We start from the raw sequence: 19087 nt of genomic DNA on the forward strand, positions 1-19087 counted from the left end.
GGCATGGCTTGCATTATGCTGCAGTGGCTTGTAACAAAACAATGAAAACAGAACATTGACATTATGGAAACCAGCCAAGATCTGGAGTTTAGAGTAGACCACAGACCACTGAGCCAGTCAGCATCCCAAACAGTGGCAAGTAGAACAGAGCTTAAGAGCAGTTAATTGTGACTCAGACTAGAGGGCAAGTTCTGCTACTGCCACCTAGTAACTGCTTAAGCCATAAAATGCCTTCCTCATTCCACTCCTGGGAAAGTTAGTTAAACTTTCTGAGTCTCCAGCTCTTCATCTACAAAATGAGTATAATACCTACCAGAAGGGGTTTGGAGAAGATTACAAAGATAATATTTGCACAGTCCCAGCACATAACAAGGGCTCAGTAAGTGGCTATGATTTACTCGGAGGAAAACGGAGCACAACAGCCCTTGCAAGCCACCACACACACGTGCCCACATCCCCAATTTTATAAATGAGGCAGAAACTCACTGCAACATTTGGGTCTCCCAAACACAAACACTCACACACACACACACACTTCAAGGTACTCATCCTGTAATACTGAAGGTGTAGAGATTGAAGTGTTTTTCACTCCCGCGTTTCTTTGCTGATTCATGCCCACTCCATAAAATCCATGTTAAAGGTGAGATCTTTCCTCGAACCTAATTATTTTGCCTCCTTGGATTGGGTGGGACATGTCTCCTGCTTAAGTAAGGACCTGATCATGCTGGGTCTCAACTCTCTGCCTTTTGATTGCTCCTGCAGTCCAGACTCCACCAAGAAGCCACTCCTACACCTTGAACAAGTCCTTGCCCCTCTATGAGTTTCATGATTCTGTCTGTCCCCTCTTTGGGGACCGTGGGCCTTTTGGGATCTGTAAAGTAATAAAGTGGGTTCCTGGACTGTTTTCAATATTTCAAAAAGTCAAAGAGAAACTGCATTTGTGTCACCGAGACTTTGACCAATGCCCAATAACCATCTTTGGCTGGCATGATTGTTTGGACCTACTATGAATCCTGCTCTGGGTGACCTTGATCCTCGTAGAAGGGTGGGACCTAATCTTTTAACAGAACTGGGAGCACCCTGCCTTCCCCAAGGCACAAGGGCACTGGAATGCGCTGGCCCAGCAGTACCACCCCTGCCTGGAGCCCATTTCACCGCCCGGCTGGGTCGCGGAGGCAAGAAGGCCTGACCTAGCGCTTTCACTCGCCCAGAAGCAACGCCTGAAGGCATGGCTCCACCCCTCCCGGGAGGCCCCGCCCCTGACGGGCGGCCCGGTACACCCCCGTACTAGTCCCCGCCCTTCGCCGCAGCCCCTTCCGGGCCACAGGGCGTTCCGAGTGTCACGCCCCTCCCGCGTGCCACCCCATCAGGCCCCGCCCCTCCCGGGGCCCCGCCCCTGCGCGCCGGTCCAGCCAGCTCGCTCCGGCTCGCTCCGGCCCGGGGCCGCCCTCTCCCCGCCCCGCCCCCTCCGGCCAGGGGTGCTCTAGATGCTGTGCGGAGACCCTTTGCACCCCTGCGAACATGGCGCTGCAAGTGGCGCGCAGCGTGCGGGCCGCGATCTGCAGCCTGCGCGCCATCTCTGCGCCCAACGCGCCCTGCCCGCCGCGGCCCTGGGGACTGCGGGCGGGCGCCGTCCGGGCGCTGCGCACCGGCCCCGCTCTGCTGTCCGGTAAGTGCGGGTGGGCACGTGGGGCGAGCCAAGCTGACTCGGGGTAAGGGGCTGGGGCCTCGATCCTTACCTCGGGTCCCCGCCGCTGGTCGCCCCGGTCAAGGGAGGCGACCCCTGCGCACGCTTAGTTGCTGGGATCCCGTGTGGCGAGGCCGCTACTCCCTGAGTGACTTGGACGACCCCGCAGTCTTTGTCCTGCGGGTTCGGAGGCGGGGGGAGGGGGGCGGGGAGGCCTGGAGAACACGCGCGGCCGCCGTGTCCCGGCTGCTTCCGGCAGGAGCGTCGGCCGCTCGCTGCTGGAGACCCGGGCTAGCGTCGCTGAGCTCCTTCCTGACCTTAGGTTTCTAGCATTTGTGAGCATCGTGGACCCTAAGAGTGAAGACAAATAATAGGCTTTACTTTGCCACACGGATCGTCACTGAATTCTGAAGTAAAAGTAAAGCAAGAGCATGTATTGAAATTTAAAGCACTGGGTCTAGATTTTTACCAGCTAAGGCTGGCATAACTTTGGAGACAGCTATTTCCTAAAGCAGTGAGATAAACTCTACTGGACTCCACAGAAGACGTTCTACTACAGTCTATATCGAGTCGTGAATGTGTGTTGGGCTGAAACGAGGCCTTACTTACATGGACTTGAAGTAACAGGGAGACCTGCCCGTAAATGTCTTGGCCACCTGTCCTACTTTAGCACACGTTACCGCAGAGGAAAAACCGTTTTACTTCATGCACCAATACCTGAGACACTAACTGCACCTCCGAGAACTCAGGCTTCTTGCTGACAGAGCGCAGGTCTGCGGTGGCTGTTGTCTCATTAAGTTCGTTGTTTTAGAAACCTGTTTGGGACTAGAAAAATTGATAGGTTTAGTCCTCCAAAGTCAAACATAATGAAGCTTACCTCCTCCCCACCCCACCCACCCATTATAATCTCTCAGCTCTGTGCCACATTTCAAGGGAAGAGCATTTCTCAGATAAGAACTGAATTTCAAACCTATGTATTTTGGTTATTCATTGTTACACTATCACTAGCTTTTTGCATTTTCCTGTTATCTAGTTAAATATTGCCCAAGATATCAATACCCATGATGTGGTTGAACACCTAGGTTTTTAATACTAAAGAGACCGATTTCCAAATTTTCACTCCACCTCTTAGGAGCTGTGACATCTTGGGTAGTCACTTAACTTCTCTGAGTCTGTTTCCCTAATCAGAAAAATGGAAATGATAATCCCTACCTTACAGATTTGTTGGATGAAATGAAATAATGTAACTGCTGTACATATAGCTTGACGCATACTAAGTACTTGATAAATGTTACTTCTTATTTAGTGTATAGAATCAAATAAATAGCAGAAAATTGATCAAATGTTAATATATTTTATTTGACTCAGTGATTTTGAAGGGAGGAGAATGCAAACTTCTCATAAGTTACTCAACACACCTGATTTTGGGGGGGCCAAAACCCATGTTTTACAAGACTCAGAAGAAAAGTAATTATTTACCTAATCTCCTGTTCCCTTTTTTCCTGTTGGGCCAAGGGTTAAAGGAGAATTGTACGAATCATCGTCTTTTGCCTAAATTGCGTGGCCTAGACAAAGACTTATGGCCTTTGAAGTCTAGTGGACCTAGGTGCATTTAGCTTAGCAATGTCTCTGCCTTTTCCTCTAAACTTGTGGTTGCTCAGTTGCTAGATTGAATGTGAGAGCACTTTTACTCCTGAGATTATCTTTACAGTTAGGTAAGATGGCAAGACCAAAGTCAGGACAGTAATTTCAGAAAAGTCATATGTTTATGGTTGTCCAGTCCTTAACTTTTAAAAGGTATATTAGATTTAAACTGCCAGTTTTAGAGTTGTGACAGAATGTTAGGGAGAATTGAGTCCTGTAGACAAATAACTATATATTAGATGTTTTGCTGAGCATCCTCTTAAACTTAAAAAAAAAAAAAAAATTACTTCACTCCAGCTTTTGAGTGCTTATTATATGCCAAGCACTGTGTTTTTAACTGGGAATACAGATGAGATAAAGCCTGCTCTTGCTTGCTTTGTACTTGATCTACTGCCTGGGGGAAACTGTAGCTTGTTAAGTGCTGTGAGTGTGTGGGGGGAACGGGGTGGGAGAGTGGTGCAGAGTGCTGTGGGAGCAGGTTGGACGGCCCAGGAACCCAGGCTTGGAGGGCTGCATAAGGCATCTGGCAGGCAGAGCTTCTAAATTGAGATCTGAAAGTCAAGAAAAGGCGGTGGGGAGAATGGGTTGCAGTCAGAACACTAAGTACAAACATGCTTTCTTAGGGAAACACACGTTGACCTGAAGCATTTAGTAATTTGAAGTGGAGTGAAGCAAAGCAAGTTACTTTGTGGCAGATTTTGCAACCTCTTCCACTGAGGAGTATGATATTAAAGGTTTTTAATGATTGGGAGGAAAAGAAAGAAATACTCTTTATTTACACTCTGCTGTGTATCAGAGCTGTGTAATCAAGGCAGTTTAATGTTGTTTTAAGTACAGTTATCTTTTGGGTAAGGGGTAAGAGTGAACCAGCAATGCTTATTGTAAAACAGTATTGAAATTAACGAGCCATTTTCTTATTAACTTCCGATGTAGTATTTTTGGAAAAATACTACTTCACTTCAGAATGTGATATATATTTAAGAAGGTAAGTTTTAAAAAAAAAAATGTTTATTTTAAGCAAGTACTTTTGACATTAAATCGTAAGTAATTTTTTTCACATCACTCAACCTTTGGTAGGTCTTTCTTCCAAGAATCCTTGAGTATTTTGGCCATCCGTGTATTTGAAGAGAAGCAGCTCATAAAGCCAAGGGCTAACCTGTCCAGTGAATGTCGAGCAGAGGCTGCCTTTCTACCAGTTAATGTCTTAGCTCTGAGGTGACTATTGAGTTCTGATCGTATAGTTTGCTTCTTTAAATGATGGTAGCCACTTTCCTCAAGGGCAGACTTGAATTCATTTAAGGTGGAATCAAGAACTTAGTCAAGTTATAATTGTTCCGGGTCAGTTTTATTCCTGTTAAGATTCCACACAGCTCTCCCTAAAGAGGCACATAATTTTTTAGGTTAAATCATTTATGAGCAGTCTTTATGCGCCTCCCAAAACCTCATCACTCTTTTCTTCAGAGGGACAGACTTCCTTTGTGTGACAGACCAGTAATAGATAAATATTTATTTGAAATGTGCTCCAAAATTTGTGTGTGTGTGTGTGATTTAGACTGAGTAATGTGAAGGGCAAATAATCAAATCTCCAAAAGATGCAAAGGTGTTCACATCAAGCCATCTTTGCCTAAATGATACCACTGTTGAGATGTGTCTTCTCACATGATCTGTTTTGTCCTGGGCAGTATACTGTTGAATGGCAATACCGATAAGGCAAACACAAATACTGGGAAGGTCTTGCCTTTTGACAGCATTGTTATGTAAAAAAATGCTTTTTAAGAAGTGATGCCACTGCTTTTCTGAAATATTGGTTTTCTATTTTAGGTCGTAAATTCACAGACAAACATGAATGGGTAACAACAGAAAACGGTGTTGGAACAGTGGGAATCAGCAATTTTGCACAGGTATCGGATTGTCTTGAAATATTTAATTCAGTCTGCTCTTGCCTAAATTGGATTGCTTTACCTTTTAAAAATTGTTTATTCTGCGCCTTAGTATTATTTTGGGCCCTTAGAAGAACATCAGTCATAGATGGAAAAAGTAAAACATTGTTTAGTTAGGGCAGTGTATAGTGTTTTTAGAGATATTGAAAGGTTAACACTTAAAATTAAAAATTAAAGTCAAGAGAGAAATGTTTGTTTCATATTGGGGCAGTTAAGGAAAAAGCAGAGCAAGCAAAAGGGCTGGAGTGTTCACAGTGTTTTGTGGATAACAATGATATACACATGATCTTGGGACTTGAAGAGGGAACACCTAGATTGGCACAGATTACACAAAGATAAACCTTTTATTTAGAGTTTGTCTCTACTAATTCCCTTATTGCCACTGATCCCATATTGAGATATTGTGTAAAAGAAAACTTGAAAAGTCAAATAGCAGCATGCATCACTGATTTTCAACTGGATCTCTGGGTGGGGTGGGGAGAAGGGGCGGGGGATATTAACTGATGGAAGTATACAGTATTCTTCAGAAATGTTGCGATCTCAGGTACTGAGAATCAATGACAACTATATCTTCATTGGCATATCTGTGTACCTACTGGGGCCCAGTACAGAATACTTTGTGAAATATTGCATAAGTATTGTCCTCTCCTCCTGGAGTTTATGAGGGGGAATCAGCTACACGGAAAATGACATATCTTCATTGGCATATCTGTGTACCTACTGGGGCCCAGTACAGAATACTTTGTGAAATATTGCATAAGTATTGTCCTCTCCTCCTGGAGTTTATGAGGGGGAATCAGCTACACGGAAAATGACATACAAAACATTACGTGATGGATGACTTGAGTAGTACAAGGCATTGTAACCCACTCACCTGATGGCGAGATCACTACTTATTAGTCAGCAGATGCAGTAAGGGAAATGGCCTCAGTAAAATTGCATAGGTGGAAAAGCACAAAGTGTGTTTGTTCTTAGAGGAGCTAGTAATCTTTTAGGGGGCATATGGTTTGTGACGGGGTCACTGCCACCTCTGGGAAATCCAGCTAGTGGCCTGTTTTCTTGCAGATCATGAGGTAAGAATAATTTTGCATTTTTAAAGGGTTATAAGAAAAACCAAAGAATTTGGCCCCTCAAGTGTGAAGTATGTACTGTCTGAATTAAAGGGATTCAGTGTTTGGCTTGTTCCTATGTACTAGGTTTAATTTGATTTCTTAGAGGTTTGGTGTTTTGTTTTTGTTTTTTAAAGGAAGCTTTGGGAGATGTTGTTTACTGTAGTCTGCCTGAAGTTGGGACAAAATTGAACAAACAAGGTGAGTGTTTTTCTCATCTTGGTATGTCATGATTCATGCCATGAATTTTCTTTATCTTGCATAATAACTTGTTTGTACCCAGGATCATTTAGAGTGCTTTTTCCTCAAGTAACAGAAAACTTAAATAAGAGTAGATCAACCAACAGGGGTTTATTACATCTCACACAAGCAATCTTGGAAATAGATGGATACAGGATTGACTCAGTGACTCAGTGAAGATTATCAAGGACACAACCTCTCTGGTACTTTTTCTGCCTCAGCATGTCAGAGGTCACAGAATGGCAGCAGAACCTTCAAGCATCATGTTCTCAATGACAATACCCAAAAGTAGGAAGAGAAGGACAGGCTCTCTTTCTCTTTGTCTCTTTATCGGGAACAAATATCTCAACCAGAAATCTCTCAGATCACCTTTTCTTTTATCAATTTAGCCAAGTCTGGGTCGCATTGCCATGCCTAACTGTAAGGAATGATGGTGAGGAGAATAATGAGCATTTTCAGACCTTACAATGGAAGGCAGGAAGTAGAGGGAAATGGCTGTTAGCACCCTCCCCGCCACACGTTGATACAGTATAATATAGCTGAAGTCTCTGAAGTTTAAAAAATAAAATCTGTCTTTCTTTGGAGGCAGTAAAGAATATCAGGATAGAACATGGGTTTATGAGTCAGAAGCTGGTTTTAAATCCTGGCCTCTCAACATATCAGCTGTGTGATTTGGGAGAGGTTACTTAATGTAGGTCTCATCTGTAAGTTGGGATAATAATACTTACCTCATAGAGTAGTTGTAAGGATTAAATGAAATTAGCATAATATCCAGCATAAGATTAGTGCTTCATAAACGGCAGTCAGTGGAACCACGTATATTATTATTCATGGGTTCCTTGACATATATAGGATAGCCCTACAGAATTTAAGTATCTGTTTTCTTTAATCATGTTTTATTTACTGTGTATGCACTCTGCTGCTCTCAAGCAGATCAGAAATTTCTGAACATCTCTTTATAGCAGGTGAGGAGCATGAACCTACTTTTTGTGCTTCTATTATAGAAAAAATTCTGTTAATCTAAATATGTTGAGTAATACCCTTAAACTAATGAATGCTTTCTTTATACTTTCTGCTAAAGGTGTTTTTTAAAGTGATATAAAATTTACATACAGTGAAAATGCATGGATCTTAATTGTATAAGCCAAAGAGTTTTGACAACTGTGTAAACCTTGCCAATCAAAACTCTTCTCAATATACAACCACTTCTCTGATTTCTGTCACCATAGATTAGTTTTGCCTATTCTTTAACTTCATTTAAAAGGAATCAGACAATATGTATTATGTCTGGCTTCATTTGTCTAATATCATAATTTTGAGATTCATTCATATTGAGTGATCAGTATTTTGCTTTTTTATGCTGCTAAGTCCCATCGTGTTTGCCAAAGAGGTTATACCATTTTACACTCTCACCAACAGTATGAAAGAGTTCCAGGTGCTGCATATTTCATTGTGGTTTTAACTTGCATTTCCCTAGGACAGATTATTGTTCACCTTTCCATGTGCTTTTTGCCACTCACATCTTTTTTTGTGAAGTGTCTAGTCTTTTACTTGGGTTATCTTTTTACCATTGATTCTTAGGCATCATTTTAAATTCTAGATACAAATCCTTTTTCAGAAATGTATTTTATGAATATTTTGTCATATTTATGTATGGAACATTGTCTTCTCTAAGAAATCTTTGTCCATCTTCATAGTTCCCAGACTATATACCCCAGTGCCATGAGGTGCTGTAGGGTATTTTTAATTTTTAACATCTGTTGGACACAGCACAAACTAATAAACAATGGAGGTAACAATTTCAATGTTGGATTTTACTGTATTACTTTGGGTAATGTGTCTTTGAAGCAAGTACTGCACAATTGGCATGGAACATCAGGTACGGCAATGATTGATGTGACCTGATTCCCTGATGGAGAACTTAATACAGTATGCAACAGACATAATTTATATCTGTAAATTGTAATTATAAATGAAATTTCTTTTTTGTTCAATTTATGTGTGTTAATTTTTCCAAACCGCTAGTCAGTTGTTAGGATATAAAAACTTACTAAGTAGTTTGGACCTGACCTCTTAATAAATTGAAGTGTTAGGTATTTGTTTTGGTCTAGAGATTACCACAAAACCTTACTGAGACACTAAGGGCATTGTGAACTGAGAAAGTGAGCAACTCTGGCCCATACCAAGGTTCGCAGAGATAACAGTAGTTCATCATTAGGTATGATATTTAGCTGTGGAGTTTTTCATAGATGCCCATTATCAGATGAAGCAGTTCCTTTCTATATCTAGTTTGCTGAGAATTATCATTTGTGGATGTTGAATTTTTGTCAGATTCATTTTCTCCATCTATTGACATGATCAAAGGGTTTTTCTTGTTAATGTGATGAATGGTGAATCACTTTTGAATGTTTAACCAACCTTGCATTCCTGGTAGTCATGATACAAAAATTAAAAATTTTCTCTAAAAAACATACTGCTGGATTTGATTTGCTAATTTGTACATTATGTTCATGAGAGATATTGGTCATTTCTTATAATGGCTTTGTCAAATTTTGGAATCTGTTATATTGACCTCATAGAATAAGTTTAGAAATATTACCACCTCTTTTCTTTTTCTGAAAGAATGTGCAAGATTAGTGTTGTTTCTTCTTTAATTGTTTGATAGAATTAACTGGTGGAATATGAGCCAGATTTCTTTGTAGGAAGGTTTTTGATACAAATTTCTTTAATATATATTCAGATTTTCTATATTACATTGGTTTTGAGAAATTTTTCCATTTCATGTTGTTATATTCAGCATAAAGATGTTCATATTTTTCATTTATTATCCTTTTATACCCATACGATCTGTAGTAAGGACTCCTTTTTCATTCCTTCATATTGGTGGTAATTTTCTCTTCTCAATCAGTCTGCTGGCTCTTTATCAAATTTATCAATCTTTTGAAAGAACCAAATTTCTACTATGTTAAATTTTCTCATATTTTCCATTTCATTTGTTCTTTCATATCTTTATTTTCTTCCTCCAACTTACTTAGATTTAATTTGCTTTTTCTAGCTTCTGGAAACTTGTGGTTTTGTTGGTTTTCAGGTTTTTTTACTGGACTTTTTTTATCCATACTGTAAAATGCTGTCTCCCTTGTGGTGAGTGGCAGCTAAAATCTTAGTCTGATCCTTCTAGCCTTATCTAGGACACTTGGAGTCTGCCCCGTGCACATATGATTCAGGGATCATTCAGAGACCTGGACAGAATTCATAGACAGAATTTGGGGCTCTCCTTTTCATCTCTATCCTTAATGAGATTTCCCAGCTCACTTTCCAGTAGCTATGGTGGCCCCAAACTCTTGTCTCCTAGTCCTTTAAACCAGTAAGACTGAGATTTTCTTTCAGAATTTTGGCTGCTCCACCTGGCACAGATCAGTGTCCTTTCTTCAAGGCTAAAAGTCATTTTAAAAAAATCACCAGTGTCATACCTTCTTTCTAATGTTGCCTCCTTTCCATAAACTGACTGCTTTTGTTCATTTTCTAGTGTCTTTAGAAGCCAGGTCATTGATTTTAAGATGTTCTTTCTAAATAACGCCTAAAGATATTATTTCCTTCTAAGCACTATTTTAGCTCTATCCCCACAAACTTTGGTGTATTGTATTCATCACATTCAGTTCAGATCACTTGATTTTGTCCTGTAGGTGAGCAGGGCTCTGTTTTTTTTTGTTTTGGTTTGGTTTTTAAATTAATTAATTAATTAATTTTTATTTTTGGCTGGTTGGGTCTTCGTTGCTGCATGCAAGCTTTCTCTAGTTGTGGCGACCGGGGGCTACTCTTCGTTGCAGTGCGCAGGCTTCTCATTGCGGTGGCTTCTGTTGTTGCCGAGCACGGGCTCTAGGCACGCGGGCTTCAGTAGTTGTGGCACATAGGCTCAGTAGTTGTGGCTCGCAGGCTCTAGAGTGCAGGCTCGGTAGTTGTGGCCTATGGGCTTAGTTGCTCCGTGGCATGTGGGATCTTCCCAGACCAGGGCTCAAACCCATGTCCCCTGCATTGGCAGGCGGATCTTAACCACTGCGCCACCAGGGAAATCCCAGGGCTCTGTTAATTTTTCAGTCTTTTTTTTTTCTTTTCAAACTCTTCTTCAGATTGGTTAGTTTCAGATGATCTTCATGTTCACTGACCCTTCTGCACAGTATCCAGTCTACTGTTAATGCCATCTAGTGAATGTTTTATTTTAGATATTATACTTTCCAGTTCTAGAATGTCCATTTTAAAAATTATAATTTCTTTGCAAGTATTTCCCCATATACTCACTCACTAGTTTTTTGTTTTTGTTTTTCTTGGTCTTTGAACATACTTACAGTAGCTATTTTAAGGTTCTCTGCTAATTCCAACATGTGGGTCTGTGGATCATTTTGAGATCTTTATACTGACTACTTTTTCTCTAAACTATGGCTCCCTTCTTTCTAGAATTTCAGCCCTCAATTTCCAGCCACCTTGGGGGTCCACACTCCATCCTCTGACCCCTTTACCAAATCAGACTGTGGTTTTCTACTTGTGTTCTAGTTACATTGTGCTCTTTGGATGGGGCCATGTTGTCAGGCTACAGACGGTATAAATGAAGATCTTGCATGACAAAACCTATGGTTTTATTTTAATTAAAGATATTTAGGACTTTCTATCATTACTGTATTAGAGGTGATCACTTCTCCATATTTTGTATTTTGGGGTCACTAACTCGACATTTAATATTTTCTTTAATTTTCTCAATTTAGAGGAATTTGGTGCTTTGGAAAGTGTGAAAGCTGCTAGTGAACTCTATTCTCCTCTATCAGGAGAAGTAACTGAAATTAATGAAGCTCTAGCAGAAAATCCAGGACTTGTCAACAAATCTTGTTATGAAGATGGTAAGTTGTTGCTAGAAATTTTTTTAAGGATTTAAAGCAATCTTTAGCTGATGGTGACTTCTTTTTGCACTTCTAGGTACTAAATAGAGATATTCTGCTTTAAAAAGGGAAAACAGTTTAGCTGAATATATAAAGTTATGTTTAAAATCTCTGTCAATAAAAGCATTGCCTTATTTTATAGGGTTCTTAGTATCATAGTTGTAGACACATTATAAACACTTCAAAGTGTTTACCTCTTCAGTCATAAAGCATCTAATCACATTGTGTGATGTAGGTGGTAACAGAATAACATTTATTACATTAATTTTCAGTTTTCTCACATTTTCATCTTCATAATAATGTAGTAAGGTAAGCTAGTAGCAATTTTTTCCATTTTGTAGATGAATTGAGGCCCCAAAGGATTTCTCTGCTAAGGTCACACAGCCAACAAGATGCAAAATTAGCATTAGGTCGTAGTTCTGTTTCCTATCACCTACTTCTCTCTACTAAAGCTTCCTAATGCCATTAATCTAAGTAGTTACAGTGTTGGTGTTCCTTTTGTTAAAGGTATACCTGGCCTTGTGTATTTGGATCCGTATGTAAAGTTGTTGATGCTTATTACAACCTAGAAGTTCTTAATCCATTATGGTAGAATTTCTTCTGGTTCTTTTCAGTTATGATATGTAAGGAATATTAATTTAATTCTTAAGGCTAAAATTTAAAGCTCTTTGAACAAATAATGAGTGATTTATGTAAAGAATACTAGGTTAATTTTGAGGCACTCAGAATTTACATTTTGAATGAATTTGACTTTCTCTTTAAAAAGGTGATTTGGAATATATTTTTTTTTTGGTTCCAGGTTGGCTGATCAAGATGACACTCAGTAACCCTTCAGAACTAGATGAACTAATGAGTGAAGAAGCATATGAGAAATACATAAAATCTATTGAGGAGTGAAAATGGAACCCCTAAATAAACTAGTTTGAAACAACTTAATCTAGCATAGTTGTCTTAAATTAGTGGTGGATAGATTTTTAAAAAGCAACTTTTAGCAAAAGAAACTACTTGAAACAATGTTGCCTGAAGAAAATACCCCTTAACTTCCTAATGATTTCAGATAAACACTATGCATCTTTTTCACAACACCCTGTGATTTTTAGGGTAGTCTCCAGTTATAATACTCAGAATTCCTGAAATTATCTGTGGTAAAACTAGTTATAAAAATTATGTAATTCAAGGATAACATTGCTATCTTAACCTTATATAATATTGTAACTTGCTTATTACAGCCATCCCTGGATTTGGGTCAAAATACTCAATGAACTTGCCACTGGAAATAAATGACAGTGGAGAAAAGTTTGTTAGTTGTATAGTGTCCAGTGAAGAACATTACTATCTTAATTTTGCAATATACTGTGTTTGCTGGTGCTATTTTTATACAGTGAAGCAACAGCCTTGCAGGAAAATAAGAAACAGTTTAATAATAAAATATTCAACTTCTTAATTAATCGTGTTTTTTGTTTTGCCGTTAATATTTCATTTAGTGACTCCGCTAGTGTTTGTAAAGATGCTAATTTTAACTTACGGAAAGTTATTTTTTAAAAAGGAATTTTAAGCCCTAGCGATGAAAGGTTCCAAGAAAATGTTTCCTTTTTGTCACAAATCTTGCTTTTCTTAAGCAAAGATCTAATTGCCTGATAGCATCAAGTACTATTTTTTGGTTATCTTTAACATAAAAGAAATCATTGACTTTGGTTTTCTATCATGCCAATTAGAAGAGAGTAAAAACAAGGAGAGGTGAAATTTTGATCAGCATAGCACATGACATCCTTAAGAAAGCTAAACCACATTCACGTAAGGTTTCTACTTAAGTAATGGGGATAGAAGTGGACACAGTGGCCAACATAGCATACTTTCTAATTAAGCCAATGGTAGTACTGTAGTATGCTGATATTTGGGGCAGGGGATAGAACATACATAAGTATACACACACACACATATATATACTTATACATACACACAGCAAGAACAAACTTCTACCATTTTCCCAGTTACTAGAGGAAAAGGGAAGTATGTAGACACTACTATCTTCTGGTAAATAAAGAGCAAATAACATAAGAGTACGTAGGTAGGTAAATAACATACAAGTCTTTCCTGTTCCTCTGCAGAAAGAATGCATTCTTTCCAGGACTGTGCCAGTGGCCATTATCACTGCTGAGCTGTGTCTATTATTAATCAGTTTAATTAATTTGACTGTCTGCTTTGGAAATAGGGATGAGTAATAATTGCTCATTTAAATCTAAATAAATCTTGTTTTAAAGGTACTCTCATATATTACCTTCTTTCATCTTTACCACAATAGCCAGAGCTAGGTAGGGCATATCCATAACTACCACCATTTCACAGATAAGGTGATGGAGAGGATAAGAGGATATGGTTAGGATTTTCACATTTCCTGGCTCACTCTTCAAAAGTTCCTTAGCAAATGTAAGTTACTATGATAATACTTAAGGGAATTCCCTGGTGGTCCGGTGGTTAGGTGCTTTCATTGCCAGGGCCCAGGTTCAATCCCTAGTCAGGGAACTAATATCCCACAAGACGCGTTAACGTGGCCAAAAATATATTTAAATGGGAATCTGGCAGGCAGGAGGATCAAAGAACAAAACTTTATGACAACTTGCTCTTTTTCATTGTTTAGAATACAGAGCCAATTCAACCTTCGTTTCTATTTTAGTGCTGCTGAAAATCATAGGTGTTGAATGGCCCTCCAAATGGACTAAATCAGAGAATTCAATTTCTCAGACCTCATATTCCTTTGAATGGTTTTGGTCTTAATAGAGGAGCTTAATATAGGTTTTGAATAATGCTATCTAATAATTTAAAATTCAAGAAATGGAACAGGTAACCCTGGAAGTGTTTAAAAAAACACTAAGTTTTAAGTTTTAATAAAGAAACCACTAGAGGGCTCTCTGTACAGGCATGCTAGTATGAAAATGAGACTGGTATTTCAGATCAACTCTCAAGCAAATCAATTTCTGAATTTTTCTGAATTTCTGCAACTTTTCTGGGGCTGCGAAAATGTCCGAGTACCACCCACCTTCAGTTTTTAAAATTACACTAACTATAACTGCCTTCATTACTTCTCAACAATCACTGTATTATTTCAGACCTAATCATGCATCTTTCTCAGTGATTAAATTCTTTTTTCTCAGCAACATGGCTTTACTATTAACTATCCCATCAGTCTTTTTTTTTTTTTCTTTCCTTTTAGAGAGTAGATTTAGGTTCAAAATTGAGCGGAAAGTAGTTTCTGTATACCTCCTGCCCCCATCTTGGGGTTTTTAAAACACCCCTTTGCCAACTCTGAGATCTTTTTCTACTAGAGCTTTTGTATCTTGATTCCATCTCTACTTTGGCTTTTTATAAACATGACTAGCCAAACACCCGTCCCTTTAAGTTTCTGCTCAGTCATGTTATCAGGCTTTTTTTTTTTTTTTAACATCTTTATTGGAGTATAATTGCTTTACAATGGTGTGTTAGTTTCTGCTGTATAACAAAGTGAATCAGCTGTATGTATACATATATTCCCACATCCCCTCCCTCTTGTGTCTCCCTCCCACCCTCCCTATCCCACCCCTCTAGGTGGTCACAAAGCACTGAGCTGATCTCCCTGTGCTATGCAGCTGCTTCCCACTAGCTATCTATTTTCCATTTGGTAGTGTATATATGTCCGTGCCACTCTCTCACTTCATCCCAGCTTACCCCTGCTATCAGGCTTTTACCTGCTAAGCTTCAACAGTGATTAGAAGCCCGTTTAAAACGGGTTTGCAGGCAAAATTAGTGTGAAGCAAATCATTTGCCACATCTTCCACTTCCACGTGTACTTGGGAGAATGTGCTTTCAGTCAAGAAGTTTACCAGTTATTTAGTAAATCTTAGTTAAGACTTTCGGTATACTTCCCAGAAACTGAGAACACAGCTTTAATGACTTGGCTAACAAATCCTGCTAGTCAGGTGGTTTCAAATTTTCTATTTTCAACAGAACTGAAGGAGGTTCTTCCTAACCAAACTGTCAGGTGATAATTTAAAAAATTTTTGTTGCTTACTAGGTGATTTCTAGTGTGGAAAGGAGTTTAAAAAGTTAAGAGACACTGCAATGACAAAACCTCTTCGTGTGCATCTTCCTATGAACAAGGTATCTCACTCAGCTTACATCTATGAAAAAAACCATAAAATTGGGACTGAATCTGTCTTATTCTAGCAATATGTAATATTTACCCATAGATACATGAATTGGCATGAGGGGAGGGACAGCCCCATCTCTTTCATTCTATACACTTTCAGTAACATTCTTTTGTTTACTATTTATGAACGCATGGAATATATTCCTTTATGTGCCAAGTGAGTAGAAATAAAGGTAATTCTAAATCTGGAAACAAATGTAGACTTACAGTATTATGAATAATTTTTAAATTTCATTTTCAAATTATATTTTTGTGTTGCACAGAAACAGGATAGATTACTCAAAAGTTTTTGATCATATATATATTTTAGAATGAAATTCTGTGGAGAAAGTAGAATAGAAATATAATTATGAATTTAGGGAGAAAAAGCAAAAGAAAATTTTCAATTTTTTAGTGTATGCATGTATTTTTAAATAGATGTTTATGGGTCTCAAACTGCTATTAAATTTAGATTTCCTTCAGTACTTTTAAGAGTGATGTGCATTTTAAAATGCCAACATTTATGATCATCTAGATGGTACATCCTTTAAAGTTTGTGATTGGGAATTTCCTGGTGGCCCAGTGGTTAGGATTCTGGGCTTTCACTGCTGGGGCCCAGGTTCAATCCCTGGTCAGGGAACTGAGATCACACAAGTCGCGTGGCACAGCCAAAAAAAATTATGATAGAAAATTTTGTGTTTTAACACACAAAAAAAGTGGAATGAGATATGCAGTTTATGTACAATTCTTTTTAGAAGTATGCAGGCATACTGTTAATTCCAGGTTGTGAAATACAAACAATCCCAAAGTGTGTATTTTTAGGCAAAGAATACCTTAAAAAGTAGTCATATTCTAGAAAAGTACTTCATTCTAACGTCTTAGAATAATGTAATCTATATATCATTAAAAAAGGTCTTTCCATAGTATTGATAGGCTTTCTAATTAATACTGTACCTTCTGTAAAAAAACAGTGATACATATCTATCTTTCCAAATGGCCTTTTTTTTTTTTTTTTTAGATTTTTTTTTACGGGGACCCTTTTTAAAGTCTTCATTGAATTTGTTACAATACTGCTTCTGTTTTATGTTTTGGTTTTTTGGCCTGGAGGCAGGTGGGATCTTAGCTCCCCAACCAGGTATCGAACCCACACCCCCTACATTGGAAGGCAAAGTCTTAAACATTGGAACGCCAGGGAAGTCCCTCCAAATGGCTTTTAATCACAGGGGTATAAAAGACTTACGATATTTTTCTCCAGCAGAAATATTCACACTTTTAAAACCAGAAAGCACAAGGGCTTTGGAACCAGACCTGAGCTGGGTTCTACTACGAATGCCTGACTCCGGGCACAGGTTCGCACCCCTGGCTGCACCTTGGGATGCTCGAAAATACCAGCACAAAAGCTGGGAGGGTAGGAGAGGGTGACATTTCACTGTCTTCAACGAGTTCCTCAGCTGATTTAGCAACGTGGGGCTACTTTTCTACATTTGTATAAAAGATGCCAATGCCCACTTCACAGGCTGCGCTGCTACACGACAGGGGATGGCGCCTTAAAGACCTACTGGCCTGCACCACCCTGGCACAGTCCTTATGGGGGAGGGGCGATTGGGGGACAGTGGGCAAAGTCTGGGGACATTTTCGGTCGCCTGGCATCTAGCGGGTAGAGGCCAGGGACGCTGCTAGCCACCCCCCATCACAGAACCATCCGCGCCAAGGGCAGCAGTGCGGAGGGAGAGGTCCTGGGTCTCTGAGGGGAAGCTGGTCCCAAAGCCCTCACTTTCTAACTCCAGGGTCCGACGGGCACCCAACCCCTCGGTGGGTTTCCCTGACCGGCACTTAAGGCTACACGGTACCTCGCGAGGCGACCTCCCGCGCTCTCAGCGGCGGTGAGCTCCTCACGCGCGGGGGGAAGATTCACGGCCGCGCACAGCCTGCTGAGAGCACGCGCACAGCCTGCCGGGAGCACGCGCCCGCCGCGGTCAGTCGGCGTCGCTTCCCGCGCTCAGCTTTGTTGAGCGTGGCGCGTATACGTCACTTCCACTGCGAATCCCCCGCAGGCCCGCCTACCGCCCCGCCCCCAGCGCGTCCGTAACCCAGGGCAACTGTCGCTGTCGCCCGCCGGCGGGGACTAAGCTGCCCGGGGGCCTTGGACTCCGCTGGCCCCCACAGGAGGGTGTGAGCGGCGGCGGCCGCTTCCCCGCCTCCGGGGCAAGTCCCCAGACCACTCCACGGGCGGCAGAGCGAGACCCCCTGCCCAGTTCGGAAGGAAGCTACCTTCTGAGGCGGGGAGGCAAAAAGAAGAGGTAGGGCGGGCCCGGGCTGGAATAGGAGTGGGCAGGGCCTGGGGAGGAGGGCACGGAATGGGTGGGGCAGTGGGAGGAGCCATTGAAAGGGCGGAGCCCTGTGAAGGAGGAGCCAATGGAGGAAGGGGTGGGGCTTGTGGGGAAGCGGGGGCGCCTTGTTGGAGGGCATAACTATTGAAAGAAGGGGATTGGGAAATTGGGATTGACATATATACACTAATATGTATAAAGTAGATAACTAATAAGAACCTGCTGTATAAAAAATAAAATAAAATTCAAAAATTCAAAAAAAAAAGGAGGGGAGCACCTTTTGCGGCAAGGTAGGAACTGCTGGAGGAAGGGGAGGAGCTGGATGAGGAAGAAAGAAGGATCGTGGAAGAAGGGGAGGGGCCTGTGAGGGAGGGGGCGGGCTGCTAGAGGAAAGAGAGGAGCCAGGTGTCAACTGCCTGGGCTTCAGGAGTCACAGGTGGAGTGAGTGTGTGTTTCAAGACTTGAACCTTCCTGTACATTGTATGCTGTATGAGAGCTGGGAAGACGGGCGTTGCTTTACCATTTCACTACCAGTGCTAGGCATCTAATAGGCACTTAGTGAGTAATGAATGTGACTGGAAAAAGCAGAAGAGTTGGAGACTGGGATTGGAGTAGAAATGTTCCGATAGGGAGCGATGGTTGTAGAAACTGCTGTCCTAGGAATCATTCTGTGAATAATCAAAGCTGCTGTGCTTTGTAGGTGTATAAGAAGCATAAAGCACAGATAATGAACATGGGGAGATAAAATTTATACTCTTGAAAATGTGAACAAATTGTTCGACTGGGGTGGTGCAACCTTTGAGGCGAAGTTTCAACTGCCAAGTTGTGTTCCCAGACGGTAAGTTAGGTCGGAGTCCCAGTGTCATTTTCCTTTAGAAGCTATATTGCCAGTGATCAGCATGCCCAGGCCAATCTTCAAGACCTATCTAACCAGTTCATATGCATAAAACTTAGCTCTGCAGTAAGAAACTTAACTTCCATCATGGCTAAGAGTGTTTGTATTCTTTGATTTCTTCATTCAACACATCTTGATAAGGATCCACAGGA

The 19087-nt window shown here is 40.6% G+C and overlaps 1 protein-coding gene and 1 long non-coding RNA gene across 2 annotated transcripts; one reads left to right on the top strand and one right to left on the bottom strand.

Annotated features, from left to right (window-relative positions):
- The first annotated feature begins 1389 nt into the window (after positions 1-1389).
- GCSH (glycine cleavage system protein H) lies at positions 1390-12484 on the top strand. Its single transcript, XM_007182593.3, has 5 exons — positions 1390-1669; positions 5153-5232; positions 6518-6581; positions 11378-11509; positions 12348-12484. The coding sequence occupies exons 1-5, from the start codon at positions 1522-1524 to the stop codon at positions 12443-12445; spliced, it is 522 nt and encodes a 173-aa protein (XP_007182655.1). The 5' UTR covers positions 1390-1521; the 3' UTR covers positions 12446-12484.
- Positions 1963-17648, bottom strand: LOC103015669 (uncharacterized). The gene is made up of 3 exons (XR_451021.1): positions 17561-17648; positions 2405-2512; positions 1963-2038 (listed from the first exon to the last, which is right to left on the bottom strand). It is a non-coding gene; the product is annotated as an uncharacterized LOC103015669 (long non-coding RNA).
- Positions 17649-19087: the final 1439 nt, after the last annotated feature.

The sequence above is a fragment of the Balaenoptera acutorostrata genome, chromosome 19 (genome assembly GCF_949987535.1).
Source record: "Balaenoptera acutorostrata chromosome 19, mBalAcu1.1, whole genome shotgun sequence".
Lineage (NCBI taxonomy): Eukaryota > Metazoa > Chordata > Mammalia > Artiodactyla > Balaenopteridae > Balaenoptera > Balaenoptera acutorostrata.